The following is an 18195-nucleotide window of genomic DNA, read 5'->3' as shown; positions in this document are numbered from 1 at the left end:
GAACGTGCATGCGTTCGGGCGCTACGCATTCCCTCTCACTGTCTCTTTAATCCAACCTTCCCCCACCCCGCCCCCCAGGAGCGTTAAACGTTGAACGCAACCTTGTTGGAAGTCGCATAAGGAGTTTCACTACAAAAATATTAAGTGAATTAAAAGTGGGATTATGTTGCAATTTCGTTTATTTCAGTAAACAATAACATGGGTGTTGTTTGTTTAATCGTCTCAAACAAATAAATAATATATGTGTCTATGTCAGGATCAGTCAGGGTCACAGGTGATAAATCAGATACAATTATAGTGTAACGTCTCGATAAAAATGTTCCGGGAACCGTCTGCATACTACGGGTTTATAAAAATATCGCTCATTCATTATAGTATTGTATAGGATGAGAACTTGTCGCGAGACGTTCCCGAGGGTGAGAGGGGAACCCGTCGCGGTCAGTTGGAGGCCATCTTGCAGAGATGTCTCAGCTGCATGATCTTGATGTCGTCGGAGCCGAACTTCACGACCCCCTCCTGGTTCTCGATGGAGATGAGCTGGCCGACCGCCTCCCGGTCCTCGCCCGCGATCACCTTGACCCGGTCCCCGCTGTGAGGCACCACGGGCTCCAGCAGGTGCGCGGGAAGGTTGAGCACGCGGTCCTCCAGCGGCAGGTACACAGCGCACGTGGCGCCCGACACGCTCCGCAGCGCTCCCGCCTGCCCCCGCAGGCCCGGCTCCGCTCCGCCCCGCACGCGCACCTCCAGGTCGGGCGCGTGCCAGTCGTCGGCGTCCTCGGCCGTGTAGGGCGAGCGGGGCGAGTAGGGCGCCGGGCTGGGTGTGGCCAGGTAGCCGGCGTAAGTGCCGGGGCTCGGGCTGGGTCGGTACGGGCTGTAGGTGTGATCGGAGCCGTACATGGTGCCCGGCGTCTGCGGCGTGAAGGGCCCCTGCTGGTAGGCGGCGTCGTAGTGCGAGGAGGAGGCGGCGGGCGGAGGAGAGGCGGACGCCAGCAGCAGATCGTGGTCGGGACGCGGCGTGTGGGCGGCGGCGTCCCAGGCGGGGTGGGCCGGGGTCCTGCCGCCCTCGTGCGCCGGCGTGCTGGACCCGTAATGAGGCGTGCGAGCTCCCGCCTCGTAGATCGGCGTTGCGTTGCCCTGGAGCGGCGTCTTCAGCCCCGCCTCGCGGTAAGTCGGCGTGTGCGCGCCCGCCCGCATGGGGGTGCGGCCATAACTGTCGAAAAGAAAACATAGTACATGTAGTCTGTTCCTTGATCTAGTACGAATGTTATAACATGAGAACCAGCCGAGCGGTACCTGGAGGCTCCCCCGCGGGCGATGCCGTTGGGCCCGCCGGCCGCCGCGATGTGTCCGCGGTCCACGGAGATGGTCTGACACATGGTGTGCAGCTCCACGCGTGCGGTGCTGCCCGTGGCGTCTCTTACGATACCCACGTTGCCCTTGTAGGGTCCGCACGTGATCTTGATGGTCTGTCCTATGAGCTCCCTGTCCCTGGCGACAGCCCCCCTCCCTCCCCTTCCGCGGCCCCGGCCCCCTCCCCTGCCCGACGGGTGCATGGGTGACTGTATCCTCGGCGACATGAACGCGAGAGCGAGTCCGTTGCTGGCGGCGGCGTTCTTGGCGCCTCCCGCCAGCTGCAGGTGTCTCGTCTTGCACACAAAGATTCCTCCGTTGTCGGGGTACATCCTCGACTGCAGGAAGGCGAAGTTTCTGTACAGATGCTTTATCTCTCCCTCGCGGCCCGCGTGCGGTCCGTCGATGACCTTGACGATGTCCTTCTTCTGTATGGAGTTGTGCTCGGAGTCGAGCGCCATGGTGAACCTGTTCTCCCTTCTCTTCTGCAGCGCCTGAGGTTTGCACTCGATCACCTTCCCCTGCATGCCGAGCACGTGGAAGTTCTCCCTCTCGAGTCGGACGATGACGCCGACCGTCTGCGAGTCCAGCAGCACCATGTCCCCCCACTGGAACTGTCCCAGCGAGTCCACGCCGGTCGCCATGTCCGAACACAGCTGCAGGTCTCTGGGCAACACCTCCAGCTCGTGCATCGTCACATCCGACACGAGGACCGCCCTGTGAGGTTCCACTCGGACGATGAGACCGGTGTCGCCCTCATATCTTCCCGCTAAGACTTTCACGTGGTCTCCCTGTTTGAAGTACTTCCGTAGTTCGTTGGGTTTGAACACGAGCGGATCCTTCAGAGCGTCGTGTCTCGGCATGACGGTGATCATGGAGCCATCTATGGCTATGATCCTGGCCTGCAGGTTGGCCAGATCACCGGAACACACCTCCACGTTATCTCCCATCGAGAACGAGTGCAGACTAGTGGGGTCATCCTTGGCGGGCGCCGCCAGCTCGATGTCTATACCTTCCGGCTGCTCTTCGAATCTTTCTAGTTCCGTGAGCGTAGGTTTGACGCCCTCCGCCAATATCGCGGACATGGTGAAGTTCTTGTACAGGAAACCCTTTCTGGAGTATCTGTTTCCCTCAAATATGAGGAAGTCACCGTCCGAAGTCACTTCGCCGCCGATGGCGCGAATAGCTTCGGGGTCGAAAGGTTTGGCCGCAGGTCGCCGCTTTTTTTTCCTTTTGGCCGCTTCGCTCTCGCTCTGCACGGTCCTTAGAGCTCCTCTGAGTCTTGTGTAGTCTATTCTAGGAAGTAGTTTCAGGTGAACTTGGTTTTGTGCTAAATCTACGTAATCTACTTGAGCTATATCGTCTTTATAGAGGCCTCGCTTGAGTCGCACCCACTGTTTCGGTTTTAAACCTGACTGTTCCTTAACAACCCTCAAAACATCTGTCATTTCCTTGATGGGTACCATCTCCTGTTTCCATGTGCCCATTCTCAAATTACCCACTTTGTCTATGATGGCTTTCACATGTGTCTGTTTGTATGCCTCAATGTAGATGAAGCCCTTGACTCCTTCCGGAGCCACCACCGACTTTATTTGGAAAGGTTCCTCTGAATTCTGGTAGGTAATAAATTTTCTCATAAGCAATAACACAGTCGCCTTCTCTTCACCGATCCTGCATTTCACCATCCACAGGTTAGGATCCTTGATGCCGGGCAGCAAGGTCTGTTGAGTGATCTCATCAGACATCTCTTCACCGCCCTCACCAAAGTGTCTGAGCGCCGCTGATTCATCAGCATATTTATTTCTCAAGTATTCCTCTATTTCTTCTTCTTTCTGTGAGTCCCACAGATTGGTTCCTCTGCGTCGGCCCTCTATTTCTCTGGCTGTGGGTCCGATCTCATCCACCTCATTACCGACGATACCCATTTCCTGGGCGCCTTCCTCCCACTCATCGTCTTCATCGACTTCATCATCTACCTAGTGAGAGATGTTGTTAACATATCAATTATTATTAAAAGAGATTTCATAACGTAAAGTAAGAAAATATAAGATCAGCAAAAAAAAAATGAAGCAACAAATCTCTTATTATAAATTTCCCATTTCGTTTACATTAATTATGAATGTAATGCAGCAAAACATGTTTTGGTAGACCATTCATTTACAATGACTATTGAAGGTGGATAAGGATTGTATACAGTTATATATGCTTTCATTCTGTCTCTCTCCAGCTATCCATGTGACCCTGACCCACTTGAAACCGTCAGAGGGTATCAGGATTTCATTATTTTTAATAGTTCTAGTTAGATTTAATAGGAAGGAAGGAAGAAAGACAGAAAGTTAAAATTAACTATGTGTTATATAAATAGTTATGCAAAGTTCCATCCACTCAATCATAATGTTGCCGCCATGTAACGAACCTCAGCCTCATCTATAATGAATCCTCCGTAGCGACTGTCCTTCTTCCTCTTCTTCCTACGTCGTTCCTCTTCCTCGTCCTCATCATACTCCTCCGAGTCCACCAGGTCCTCCCCTTCGGGCTCTTGCTCATCCTGTGGTAAATTTATATTACAGAATTATTTTTTATATCCTACATTAAGATTGAAGTGATAGTTCATTTTTCCATCTTTTTGATATAAAGAAACTTATATATCTGTGAGAATGTTTCAAAGCCACTTGAACATAGTTGAGAGTAATTTAACTAGTTTCTTGACATCAGGAACTGCAGAAATAAATAAAATCATTTTCGGTATCTAATAAAAAATAAATAATAATAATAATAATTGATTTTGTTCCATTGCACATGAAAAATATCAGGAAGAAATATATTTTATTAGTATAATGAGTTTCACATCTCGGAAAGTTACTATATATGCCATTGATTTTTTAATCCAATACATATAATCTTGTAGCCGTGTAGGTCTAGATGACCTCAACATGTGTCAGAACTGTGTAGCCACCTAGACCTCATCATGTGTCAGAACTGTGTAGCCACCTAGACCTCATCATGTGTCAGAACTGTGTAGCCACCTAGACCTCATCATGCATCACAAGAGTTTTGAAGTTGAATGTTTATAAACACTGTAAAAGTTAAACTTGAATTCAAAATGATTAAGACTTAAAAACTTACAATCATATCCTAAACATGGTAATATTTACAATAATTGTTGAATAACTATGAAAACAATCGCTGCCATTAAAACCTTTACAACCACCAGCCTATGAGTGACGTACAAGTAATGGCCAAGAAACCTATTTGAATATCTAATGGTGTTTATAAACATAATTATAAATCTACAACCTATAATCTTCTGTCTTCCACTATTTAAATTTGTATACCTCAACTTCTTCATCACCAGAAGCCTCCTTAGCCTCATCATCCCTGTTTCGGCTGCCATCGGAACCAGCGGATCGGCTTCTGTAAATTGGGTCGCGATTATTTGTTGACATGTTGTTTACAAAACCGTGGTTTCTTCTAATATATTTACATTTTACATTAAAAGTCACTCATTACCTGGATCGTGAGCGAGAACGTGACCTGGACCTCGATCGTGACCTTGAAGGTGATCTCGAGGGACTACGGCTGCCAGAATGAGATCGGGAGCGAGATCCCGACTTAGCAGAGCGATTTGATGCAGCGCTGCGTCTGGACCGATTAGACACAACACTACCTGCGTCCGAGCCACTCCCGGAGTAATTACTGCCCTCCGAGTCCGACATTGTCTTGCAAAGATCAACTAATGTTATGAGAGAGAGGCATTAAGGTTGCGAGAAAACACTTTTTCAGCGAAACCTTTCAAGTTTCAATACGTTGATAGCAAACGTGACAAATTAATAGTGATGCACATTGCACACCAATAACTATCGAGTATCGATGTATCGAAAGTAATTTTAGTATCTGTATCGATGTAAATCTCGTTATTAAAAAATACAAAAGGAACATCTAGTGGTGTTTTAATAGTAATTATAGAATACAAAATACAATTCTCTCGGCTGTAATCAAAGCATTTGTTGTAGTAGTTTTCTTTTTTTTTTTTAATATATATTATTGTACCGTAAACATCCTAACAGTATTTAATATAAAGGTTTATCAAAACTGTTATAACCTGTACCTTCTAAAATACAATGTTAAGAAAATAGATTTATTTGTAATAACACCGTTGATATAAGTGCAAAAAGTATGGGAACTATACAAATTTTTATAAATGTCACAGGAGGTACAGAAATATGTTGATAGAAATCGCTGCAAAATGTAGGGGATTGAAATCGCTTAATATGAAAATGTATTGTTATTAGTTATGTGGGCGTCACGTAACAGGGCACCCCATAATATTTTTTATTTTATTAAAATAAAATCGTATCATATTGTATAAAAAAATCGAGAAACTTACCAGTGACAAGTCGAGACAATAGATAATAAAAATGTATAGATTCAATATAGCTAAAGCCAAAATTAAAAATAATGAACTATATTTAAATAATATAGTTAAATTATATCATTAGAAAACTTTAATTAACATTAAATGTATAATAAGATGATGTAATGTAAGTAAAGAATAATTATGAATTAGTATTTTAAGAAAATAACATTCTCTCTGCCATGAACGTCCAATAAAAATAAATCCTTTCTTTTGTCTATTGATTCGTCGCTGCCCCACCGACTTGTGTGAAAATTTTTGTTAAATTTTTTAAATGTGATACTATTCGTGAATTATAATATAGAAATATAGTTTTATCTTGCAGGCAGCTAAACACCACAAAAGTTTTTTATGAAATATCTTTTACAAAGGATTAATAATGTCATAATGTTCATCTCCCACTGATCGACAAATAGCTTCGATCATAATTTCGCACGTCCAATAACTAACAATCGTGAGTTTTATTACAAAATTGGTCATCGTATAGTTATAAGAGAATAGTGTTGTGTTGTATCGAGTGGTGCAGTGCGGTGCAGTGCGGTGGTGCGGGGCGAGCCGCGAGATGTATCAGTAAGGCGAGCGGCGAGGGTCGGGCCAGAGGCAGGGTGTCATGCTGGAGACGCGGTCTGTGCGTGCCGCTGAATCGGTGTGGGCGAATAAGCCGTTGCCGGCGCCGCACGCCATGGCCAGCTCCAGGCACGGAAAGAATACACAGGTAGAGTACGATATTGATTTAAAGAACGTCCATATTACACAGTAGCTTTTAATAATATTTTATTAAATACTTGGAATATGTCAATTGTAGGCACTTACATAAATTTTTTCATAAAATATTGAGAATATTTATCTGAAAACTTATATTCTTTTATATTAAAAACCTTTTAATAGATGACTTTCTCACATACTATATGTACAGATTGTAGTACCTTACAGTATTTAACTGTAGAAGTGAGTTATTACACAATAATGCTCATGTAAATTGATGTACTTCCTTGCTCTCTCCTCTGTAACCTTCTAAATTTCCACTCATCAGGGCCGCTGTTGCAAAGAACAAATTGAGCAATATTGTAACAATTTTTTTTTTTTTATTGAAATTTAGTATAAAAAAGTTAACACTTAATTAATTAAGTGTAAAAATTACTTTATTTATATATTTATAAACACAGAAAACAAATAGATAATTGTAATTTTTGTTCACACTTTCTATTATTAATTATGTCACAAATGTAATGGATAATCTTACCAATGTTAAGTGCGCCAACATTACTGTTTTGATAGGCTTTTACCATATTTAATATACCAATTATAATGATGTATACATTTTGTAGACACTGAACTGGACTATAAGTAAATGCTGTAAATTAAAGCAATGGATATTCATTGTAATTTATAAATACATATATGTTTACACTATGAGTGAACAGAGAAGGAAGTTATAGTAGTCTGTTGTCTAACGAAAAAAGAAAAAGCTAGCAAATGTATAGAGATGATATATCCTAGTTAATTCAACTCTTTCTCACAGTTTCACATATAAAATGTTGATATGTAGTCATGAATTACTGTCTCCGTCTCTTTAGTTTCATTGATTAAACATTGGAAGTATCTGTGTTTGGTTGTGGTGAGATAAGTATTCTCAATTAGAAGTTACATCTGTAGTCAGCCGTGACAAAAAACAAGTTGATGCAAGCTGTAGTTAGATTCCCAAGACTATTGTTTGAAGCATTCAGGAAGCCACTTCATATAATTGTTAAGTCGATCAACTCTTCATTATGATTGTAACTCATGTTCCCTGCAAGTTGATTCACTTCTGTGCTAATTTATGCCTGTTGATATTAATTAACATGTAACCTTGAGAAGCAGGTTTGTAATTTTTATACAGTATTAGATAAAATTTATTTGAATCCATGTCAAAAATTATGAATGTGTGTGAAGGTAATATTATTTTAAAGTAACCTTGATATTGCTTTAATGGTTTGTTTCTTAATAGAACAATAAACGTTGATTTGAGACAACGTCTTTAACATCTCCAGTTAGTTAAGAATTTTATAGTAACTAAATTCTGAAAATTATTATTGCAAATGTATAAAAATGTCCGTCCATGTGATATATAGATTATATTGAAGTGTTGCTTTTACACATTGTGATATGTGAAAGAAATTTGTTATAGAACAAGATACTGCATCCTCTTTTGAAAGTATGATATGTTTGTTTGATGAAACAAAAAAGTTCTTCCCGTATCTATAGTTAAATCTGGATTAAAATATACTATGTTTCAGCTGAAACTTAACATAGTTGGTTTTTTTATTATTTATAATGAGCAGATAACGGCTAATGTTCCAGGACGATGTCTGCTACGTGGTCGCCAAGTACGACTATGCGGCTCAAGGAGCACAGGAGCTGGACCTGCGGAAGAACGAGCGCTACCTCTTACTGGACGACTCCAAGCACTGGTGGCGCGTACAGAACGCGCGCAGTCAGTCGGGATACGTGCCCAGCAACTATGTCAAGAAGGAGAAGCCTTCGCTGTTCGATAGGTATGTGAGTGTAAGGGGGGGGTTACACAACTTTAGCGTATACATTTATTCAAGTCCAATGTTCCCGTTTCGAATAAACGTTTTAGTAATTAAAATTTGTTAATTTCGATTTCCAGCATCAAGAAGAAGGTGAAGAAGGGTTCCGGCTCTAAGACCCTGCCGTCGAACAGTTCTCCAGTGCGTGGCGGGGGCGGCGGCGGGGAGTCCCCGGGCGCAAGGCGCGTGGAGCCCACGGAGGCGCTGGGCACGGCCGTCGTCAAGTACAACTATCAGGCGCAGCAACCCGACGAGCTCGCGCTCACCAAGGGGACACGCATACTCATACTGGAGAAGAGCAACGACGGCTGGTGGAGGGGGCAGTACCAGGGACACACCGGATGGTACATGGAGTCATATGTACTTTATAATAGAATATGGTCCTCGGCCCCACAAAGTCCAGAGAACATATCTGACCGCTCCCTGGGAGCTGGCATCCTTAAACAAAATATGGACAGTTTCCAGTTCTTCATTCATATACTAGATGGTTACTGTCATGAGCGGACATCTGTTCGAAAAAAAAAGGGAACTGTCTGTGCTCAGTTTGACGGTAAACAGTTTCGGTAAGGTACAGATATGATCAGATATATATCACAATACTCTCTAAAATGTTTGACCCGGTGTCACCTCATACTCGGCACATTCCCTCACTGATGAAGTCCTTATTGTTCCATATTAAAGGTTTCCTTCAAACTACACGAGCGAGGAAGGAGACGAGGACACCGTCCACACTTACGCGATGGCTGAGAATGTACTCGATATTGTTGTAAGTGCAGAAGTACTAGTTCTGTAAGCGTGACGAACTTGAGCTCTATACAAAAACCTTGAAGCATACTTTTGAAACACTACTAGAAAAAAATACAACTAGTTTAAATAGAGAAGCTAGCTGTTGTCGATAGTGATTAATACATTGCCGTTTATAGTATCCCAGTAAGTGATGTGAGCTTCTTCTGTTCCGTTCCAGGTGGCGCTGTACTCGTTCACGTCCAACAACGAGCAGGAGCTGTCGTTCGAGAAAGGTGACCGTCTGGAGATCATCGAGAGACCGCCCTCTGACCCCGAGTGGTACCGGGCTCGGGACAACCGCGGACAGATAGGGCTCGTGCCCAGAAACTACCTCCAGGAACTCGCAGACTACCTCACGCAGCCTTACAGGTAACCACCCATACACGCCTGGTGACCGTACATATAAGTCGAGTAGAGAATCGCCCGTTCAGCGCCAGCATCTAATATTAATATCCGCCGTGTCTGTTTCCAGCGAGGCGTCCGAGGGCGGGCCGTCCAGCGCGGTGGCTCGAGTGGGTGCGGGCGTGGCGGGCCCGGCGGGCGCAGGTGGCGGGGCTGTGGGCGGCGGGGCGGTCGGCCGCGCCTGGTACTTCGGCGCCATCACGCGCACTCACTGTGACGCGCTGCTCAACCAGCACGGGCACGACGGAGACTTCCTCATCAGAGACTCGGAGACCAACGTCTGTATCTCTCACATCCGTACCTCTCCTCAGTCGATGCACACGTCGACTCCGAGTATTAACCCGTGTGGCGTGTCCAGGTCGGCGACTACTCCGTGTCGCTGAAGGCGCCGGGTCGCAACAAACACTTCCGCGTGCAGGTGGAGGGCAACCTGTACTGTATCGGCCAGAGGAAGTTCACGACGCTGGACCAGCTCGTGGCGCACTACCAGCGAGCTCCCATCTACACCAACAAGCAGGGGGAGAAGCTCTACCTCGTGCGTCCTCTACCGCGCGCCAACCAGAACTGCTGAGACGACGTCACTCGACCGGGGGGCGATGGCTGGCGGAGTTCACTATTATTATTTATGTCGTAGAGTCCTGGGACCGTGCACCACACATCCCACCCCACGGACGCGTCGCTTCTACCCGACCTGGCATCGCTAACAACCTCGGCCTAATGTTTCAGCGTATCGTTTTTTATAACGGCTGTTCTGTACCGACGCAGCATCCGGTCGTGGGTAGAACCGAAGCGCTCATTTGAGAAGATCGTTTTCGGGCTCGTGTTGGACGTTTGGAAATGACATTAATCGATTACGGATATTTCAATCCATCGGAAATATAAAAGTAACCGGACATAGCGACGCGCTAGACATGAACTGGGATGGTTGACCACGTGTAATGCGCAACTGGCGGGACCTGATTCATCACTAGATGTTAGCGGGTCCCGGCGGAGGGTTCCCGGGATGTGCGCACGGAACCCTACACTATATGTATGTATGTAGTCTAATGCGGCGTTGATACAACGCCTCTAGTATATTATGATAAACCAAAAATCGGCTTTTGCATTCTTTATTATAATAAGGACGATTTCTATATCATATTATTTTGTAAGCGTAGTGTAATTTTTAAATGATTTTTATAAATAGATAGAGTGTTAACATTATGTACTCACTAATATACAGACGTATGCTTCCTTTTTTATGACGATGTTGTTTTGACTGCGGTGTGCGTTAGTTTACAATGGAGACGCCAATCGTAGCCCCGCCGGCGGCCTCGCCCGGCGTCCGGCCGGCGGGGCGCCAGGCGTGTACGGCGCGGGCCGGACGGAGATGTATTGTAAGACGCGTCGGGGCCCGGGACTCGCGCGGTGAAGACGATGGCACAACGAACTAGTGCTGGGGTTCGGCGTTAGATTTGTTCTTTTATGTTTATATGTTATCGTTTGAACCGGAACGTTAGTGTCCAAATGTTTTTTTTTATAAAAATAATAAACGTGTAGTGTGCGTGTGTGTGTGTGACGTCACCGGTCCAGTCCCCCGGCGCGTCAGTCGCTAGTCAGTGCCGCCCGCCCTACATCGAGTGTTCGGTTCGGCCACACTTCCACCGTCGGTATTATTTTGTACGCTTTTTTTTGTATTTTATTGTAGATAGATAAAGACAACAGCTGACGCCGATCTCGTCTCCGGAACTCATTTCACTAACATATATTAGTTTGAATATTGTTTAGTGTCGGACCTCGCGACGGATATATAGATTATAGAGGAAGTCGTTCAGATCAATGGAGACGCTGGTCGAGCTCCCTTCAACTTAACCACCATTAATCTTAATATATTTAACGTTTAACAATACTCTAGTGTTGTACCAGCTCCTGTCCCCGGCAGCTCCTCCATAGTGACGTTCCATCAGAGTCGTCGTCTGTGAACATTGAATCTGATACTGAATGTTCCGGTTTATTTTTCTATGAATGTATCCCGCTGCCTCCTCACTCCCTCCCTCCCTCACCCCGACACGCGAGTCGGAGATGATTCCGCATTTATATTTTGTAAGCCATCTCCGGCGAGGCGTTCACTGATGATACATATTTAAATTATTTTTATAAATATGTCCTTTGGTTCATCGTATGTGGTACGTTTGTGATAGGACTCGCCTCTCCGTAGGTCGCAGGGCCGCCGACCCGCGCGAGGAGTCGCGGCTTCGTCGCCGGATGTTTTTGTACGTTTTATACTCGATGATATGTGTAGTGTCCGGCCGCGAGCCTCACACAGTGACCGTTCAGGGCCTAGATCCGTAGGAGTATAGGGCTCTAGTCGGAGGCGCTCCGCTACCGTTCCCAGCGCGTCTTCCCTTAACGTATCGATAGCGGCTAGAGGCGGACGAGGCGTTATGATCTGTATTATAATCGAGGGTTATGAGTTAATAAGGTTTAGTGTTAAATCTATTATGTCGGAGTGTCTGTGTGGATTTTTTTTGCATACGATTAAAGATATAAGTACATTTACATCGCCGATTAATTTCAACAAATAGCTTTACGAGATAACATTGCCATTAAAAAAATATGTATAAAGTATAAACTAACGAACATTCCTACGCCCCTTTGGATCCGATGTTCTGTAACAGCCGGCCGGTTGCTCGCGCTCCGGGCCGCGGTCGCTGGACATATTTCATAGTGAATATAGTGATAGCCATAGAGCGAGTCGATTATTTTTTTTTATTATTATTGATTGCTCAACAAAGTGTCTTTATTTTGTATGTAACCGAGCGTTTGTATTTTTCCGCGTATATTAATCTGTAACGATCACATGGTACTGATGTAAGCGCAGTGTATAATATTTAACATTATAATTTATTTATTAATTTGCAAACTGTGTTTTCTTCACCCCCCCCCCCGCACGTCCCCCCACCCCCTCCGCACTGGCGACGGAGTATCGACTTAACAAACAACAAGCTAGAAGCTATGGAGACCGAAGGAACTCGGCTCGATGGTTCAATAGTCGGTCGGACGTGCTCCGAGGATGTTGTCGAGACGAGAGAAGCTATTAGTCCAGCCCTGGCAAGACCGCCGCTACCAGGACCACAGGAAGAAGGTTAGGCTGCGGTCAATTCGCATGTTAAGAGTTAAAGCTTACATTGATTCGATTAAATTAAATTCTGCATATAACACCGTACGCTACTGCCTTTTTATATACACGTCTTTACCATCCGTGTCTGTTATACTCATGTTTTAAATCGTATCCCGTGAAATAGGAACGAAAGACACGAATAAATAATAGTAATTAAGTTATCAAGGGAAGGTATGCAGTGACGCGTTAGTACGGTAACGTTGACAACCAAACAAGCATCATGTGGTGTCGGTGCAGGTGTGTCGCTCGCGGCCGGCCGTGGACTGCTCGCGCCCGGAGCCCCGCCCGCACGTGCGGGTGAAGGCGGCGCGCGGCCGGCGGGAGAGCGAGCGCGCGGCGCGGCTCCTGGACGACAACTACCGCCTGCTGCAGAGACTCGCACACGTCATGAGCGTCAACAGACTCGACAACCGATGGGACAAGCCGCTGCCTAAGTACGCACTCACTCCTCACGTCCCCCGTGGCCGACTGGCCCATGACTGAGCCGTCTCACTTATAGAATGTGTAAAAACGTAAGATAAAGTAAGCCGATGTCGATACAGCAGTAACGTAAAACGGTTCACCGCCAGCAGCTTGAACATCAAACGGAGCGGCTGGAGCAAACCAACTCGTATGGAGTCACGTGACTCGCGACAGACGTCCTGACTTGGTTTCTCCGAGTCATATACAGCATGCACCAGCCGGTGTCTTCAGTAATCAGTTCGCCCTGTTCCAGTTTCCGCCGCAAGGTCTGTCGCTTCTCCGTCGCTCCGTGTCGGGCGCGAGTCCCGTCTCCCGACCCGCCTCCAGTCAGCGTCAAGTGCTACGCGTGCGAGTATCGTAAGATGGTAAATGTATGACTAACTGTCGTGTTGTAACAATCGACTGAACCAATCGTAATTCTTCTAATTCCCCCTCATTGCAGGAATCTCGCCAGCCGCGTCGAGCTCCGTCCTTCATCGTCTAGCGCGGACGCGGCATGCCAGTCTCCGGCCGCCGAGCACAGCTCGTGCGTGGATCGATACTTATTCAGATTAAAAATAAAAACCTCTTAATATTGGACAGAATTTATTGATATATAGTTACAAATGGGCTCAATGTCAGAACATAATTCCATAACTATAAAACTGTTCTCAGGCCGAGGCCGAGGTTAGCGATCACTCCCGAGTTAAAAATCGAAACATAAATACTATGTTATATGAAAGCAAATATCGGTGTAAGCCGAGTACAGCGTACGCGCCACTTAAACGTTAAAGCTATTCCACTGTCGTCCGTCGTCCGTCACGGAGCCGTTACAACTAAAACGAAATTCAAACATCACAAGAGTCCGGAGCCGCCGTCCTCGCGACACCACGACGACACGCGACACGACACGGGGCGGTCCGGGTTGTTCATATATACAGGTGTGGCGTTCCGCGGGTGGGTGCAGCGGACGCGTGTGTGTGTCGCGTGTCGTGTGTGCGCGCGTGTGAGTTCAGAAGCGGAAGGGTTCGTGCTTGGCGGTCTCGAACTGGAAGGTGGCGTCCGCCGCCGGCGGCACCACCGTGGCGTCCTCCTCCTGCGAACACGACATACACTCGGTTACAGAACATTCCCATATTGTCGTTAGTCCAGGGCTATGGAGAACAGGAAACGTCCTGTGATGGTCATTATTTAACTAAATTATATAAAACTCCCCTACAATCTTCGAGACAGACAAAGGTAAATTAACGAAGTACATGAAAGGTTCAAAATATAGATTTTTGTTCGTCCTGCTAATACCTTCTGTAACATTTCGTCACAAGCGTTCGTTATAAACTATTCACAAATATTATCACATGATCTAAAGTGTTTTCAAACACTGCCTCATACAATACGAGCGAACCTCTTCATTGACTATTACCACGAGTGTGCGTCACTCACGCCTCAATCAAAGGATATTATTCACGTTTGTCGTTTGATTAATATATAAGAGAATTACGAGAAGAAGGGGAGAGGGAGTAATAAATTGCAAGTCAACATTAGTCCAACCCTGGACGTTAAATACTAAAGACAGAGACGTCTCTTCGCACGCGGGTGGCTGAGCACGAGCGACTCACCTCGTCAGCGAAGTACTGTTCTATGATGTCGTAGGCCATCTTGTATATCTCGACCTTCTCGTGTCCCTGCAGCTCCTCTATCTTGTCGATGCCGCCGCACTCCTCTATCATGGTGGCCACCGCCTCCGTGCTGTCTCCGGCCATCTTCAGCATGTTACTGAGACCGTCCAACACCACCTACCATCAAACGCACCAACGATGTTAGGCCTACATACTGAACGTTGTTTCTACACATCAAAGAATTTTATAGAAATATTTCTCACACAAACACATCACTAGTTGCGGTAATAACCGAGAACCACTAGTAGGGTACAAACTAATGACAGAAAATCATTGTCCTTCCTTAAAATAAAACTAATATTTTTCGGATTACTCCGAGTATTTTATTACATATTTTAAAAACTACATAATCCCGACCTTTCGGTCACTGCAGCAACCGAGATCACGGGTAGTGATGGCGACAGAGATGATATGTTAGTGATAGTAAATTAATAGTCTCAGATCTCATCACCGTCCTTCCTACTAGTAAGTACCAAAGTAGCTGATACTCCATTTTACAACGCAACACAGACACTGTGTTGTTATATTTTTTTTATTAACGTTACTACGTTAATATAAAGTTTGCAGAGAACATTTATAACACTAATAAGTGAAATCTACCGAAGTTAGAAATCTGCTCGAGTCAAGTACACAAACTACGTTAAGGAAGTATAATGCAAAACAACGACTAGACATATTAACAACATATCATTCAACGAGAGCTCAGACTTTATGAGTTCCCGTCGCGTCTGTCCGTGATCACGCTTGCTGCCAAGAATCCAAAAACCCGGGGAGCATGTAGTTTTAAAAATAATAAAATACCGCATAGTTATCCGACAATATTAGTTCCATTAAAAGATATCATTCATGCCTGAATATTGCAGAGGTACTCACGTTGATGACTTGCGAGTCCTTACAGTCCAGCAGGTTACAGAAGGGTGGAATGACTCCACACTGTACCAGGGCCGCCACTTGTTCGCTAGTGCCCGAGATGCTGAGGTTGGAGACGGCCCAGGCCGCTTCCTTTTGTGTCTGGAACTCTCCCTTGCTGAGGTTCTCCACGATCTTGGGCAGCAGACCCGCGTCGATCACCGCCTGCACCTGCTGCTTGTTCCCGGCCGTGATGTTCGACAGGAACCAGACCGCCTCCTTGCAGATCTTCTCTTTCTGTTAACAAACCAATGTTTATTTGCAATTTTTATATTGACAGCTTCCTTAAGAAAAAATATACATTCTAAGATAAAAAAATTAAATGAGTTAGGGCAGAAGTTGACAGTGGTTCCAACTACATAGTTTCTGCTCACTTACTTGGACACTGATGCTTAAATCAATAAGAGGATTCATATTTCAGTTTCCTTACACTATTATTTAATAAACATCCTGTTAATAGTTTTTCTGTTAGCAAACTGAAAATATTTCAAAATCTGTCTTGACAAACTATATTATAACTGAAGTTACAAATACTGATTTAACTTACGGGGTGTGAAAGTAAGGCCGGGAAATGTGAAAGTGCATCACAGTTGAGTACCACTTGTGTTTGTTCGTCTGTTCCAGTCACAATATTTCCGACGGCTCTCAGAGCTGCCGTCTGAGTCTTAACCTCCTTGTGTGACAACAGGGGTATTAGCTTTGGAACTATACCAGACTCTATGACCATCTGTATCTGATCATTGCCTCCGTCGGTGAGATAACTGATAGCCCATACTGTGTCCACTAACACCTGTTAGGACAAAGTAAAGTATTATGTAATCAAAGACAATAAAAATGTCATAAGTTATCATTTTCAGGTATTTAATACAACAAATTAGTGCTGAAAGAAAGTAAAATTGCTTTCAGTTCTATTTGAACATTTGTTTACCCTTTAGTGAAAACCCTTCTCAGTCTTCTCAGAACATAAAATTAGGAATCATTACTTTAAAAGTTTTTGTGTTAAAATTAGCACCTATAATAGTAGCATACCAGAGGTGGCAATATTTTATATATAATTGTTCAAAATGACCCAGACCTTTAATTAAATTTATCATAATCTTCTTACTAAGATATACAAGTTATGATATGAATATTACTAATCAAGAATGTCTCTTTATTTTTTATAGTTTTGTAATTTATGATAAGAAAAATGACTTACGTTTACATCTGTGTGAGTGATAAGTTCATTAAGTGCTGGCAATATTTCCTGAATGGTCTTGACGGGCGGGGGAGGATCCTTACTCCTACAGAGGTTGACAATGACCCATGTAACATTACGCAGGAAAGTGATGGGGATGCCAGGCTTTATAAAGCTGAGTAAGGGCTTTACAACTCCTAATTCAACAACATAATCTCTCAGGACTGGTCCGTCTCCGATGATGTTACCTAGAGCCCAGACAGCTTGCTCACAGACATTCTCATGAGGAGACATGAGCAATTGTAAAAATAGAGGCACTGCTCCTGCGTGAACGACTTTGTTGGTTTGCGCGGACGTTCCTGACGCGATATTCGTGAGGGCCCAAGCCGCCTCGAACTGTAGTGTCGGGTTATCAGTTCTAGAAAGGCACTGAACAAGTATAGGTAAAATTCCCGTCGTTATCAAACTGTCTATAGGTGGATTCTTATCGGAGGACAGAAGCTTTCTACACTGTTGAACTGCGGCTAACTGCTCTTCTGGGTTCTCGGCATTGGCCGCTTTCATCACCAGCTCCTCGAGATCCGTGGATGCCAGTGTTCTATCGATATCATCTTCGTCTGTTGAATAGCTAACGGGGACATTGCGACGTTTTTGTAATGTTTCTTCTCTTTTGTTCTTTCTAAGTTCCACTGTCACTTCGTTCCTACGTCTACGCATTTCCTAAAAACCATGCACATTGACAAATCAATTATTCATAAATTTATCAACTATACCTCATGAAATCTTTTTTTTACTTATATACTTACATCGACATCTTTGCCAGTGTTCTTGAAAACATGCATGCGGTGTTTCATTGGATCCGTCGCCATTTTAGTGTGGTAGTAGTCGTGGTTGCTAACGATTATACGCAATACACAATGAAATAAAGAAATAACTAAAAATAATATTCTAGAAAACTAATCGAACATGTTTTAACGGCACTATAGGCGTTGCTGATTCATTAACCTCTCCACAGAATATTCCACAAAACGAAACCGTTCGTTTCCTTCCTACCTTCTTGAATTCTTTCTTTTTTTGTACCATAAACATATTTTATAATTTCATTAAAAATTGTCTATGGTACTTTTCATTGAAGAATGCACAGTATAACAAATAGGTTTACTGAAATATAAAATATATCTTTTAATATCAAAAATTCTATTAAATAAATATAATTCATTATTGACTAATTCACCTTTTTAAATACTATATATTTTTAGAATCTCCAAAGATTTAAGCATATTGTGAGTTTCTCTACGTAAAACGTATAT

At 44.4% G+C, this 18195-nt stretch overlaps 4 protein-coding genes across 4 annotated transcripts; 2 read left to right on the top strand and 2 right to left on the bottom strand.

Annotated features, from left to right (window-relative positions):
* Positions 1-161: 161 nt before the first annotated feature.
* Positions 162-5298, bottom strand: LOC116779639 (transcription elongation factor SPT5). Its single transcript, XM_032674027.2, has 5 exons — positions 4861-5298; positions 4686-4764; positions 3767-3898; positions 1294-3326; positions 162-1210 (listed from the first exon to the last, which is right to left on the bottom strand). Exons 1-5 carry the CDS (start codon positions 5064-5066, stop codon positions 439-441), a joined length of 3222 nt encoding a protein of 1073 aa, XP_032529918.2. The 5' UTR covers positions 5067-5298; the 3' UTR covers positions 162-438.
* A 687-nt stretch (positions 5299-5985) lies between these two features.
* LOC116779643 (cytoplasmic protein NCK1) lies at positions 5986-12424 on the top strand. Its single transcript, XM_061527306.1, has 8 exons — positions 5986-6218; positions 6291-6479; positions 8105-8298; positions 8415-8678; positions 9016-9100; positions 9299-9489; positions 9593-9800; positions 9881-12424. The coding sequence occupies exons 2-8, from the start codon at positions 6375-6377 to the stop codon at positions 10091-10093; spliced, it is 1260 nt and encodes a 419-aa protein (XP_061383290.1). The 5' UTR covers positions 5986-6218; positions 6291-6374; the 3' UTR covers positions 10094-12424.
* Positions 12425-12511: 87 nt separating this feature from the next.
* On the top strand, positions 12512-13728 carry LOC116779645 (uncharacterized). The gene is made up of 4 exons (XM_032674035.2): positions 12512-12646; positions 12920-13116; positions 13398-13509; positions 13587-13728. Exons 1-4 carry the CDS (start codon positions 12575-12577, stop codon positions 13626-13628), a joined length of 423 nt encoding a protein of 140 aa, XP_032529926.2. The 5' UTR covers positions 12512-12574; the 3' UTR covers positions 13629-13728.
* On the bottom strand, positions 13713-17968 carry LOC116779642 (importin subunit alpha-4). Its single transcript, XM_032674031.2, has 6 exons — positions 17692-17968; positions 16907-17605; positions 16256-16498; positions 15673-15945; positions 14740-14916; positions 13713-14219 (listed from the first exon to the last, which is right to left on the bottom strand). Exons 1-6 carry the CDS (start codon positions 17752-17754, stop codon positions 14136-14138), a joined length of 1539 nt encoding a protein of 512 aa, XP_032529922.1. The 5' UTR covers positions 17755-17968; the 3' UTR covers positions 13713-14135.
* Between the last annotated feature and the right edge of the window lie 227 nt (positions 17969-18195).

This window comes from Danaus plexippus, chromosome 2 (genome assembly GCF_018135715.1).
Source record: "Danaus plexippus chromosome 2, MEX_DaPlex, whole genome shotgun sequence".
NCBI lineage: Eukaryota > Metazoa > Arthropoda > Insecta > Lepidoptera > Nymphalidae > Danaus > Danaus plexippus.
This window is presented reverse-complemented; position numbering and strand designations above follow the sequence as displayed.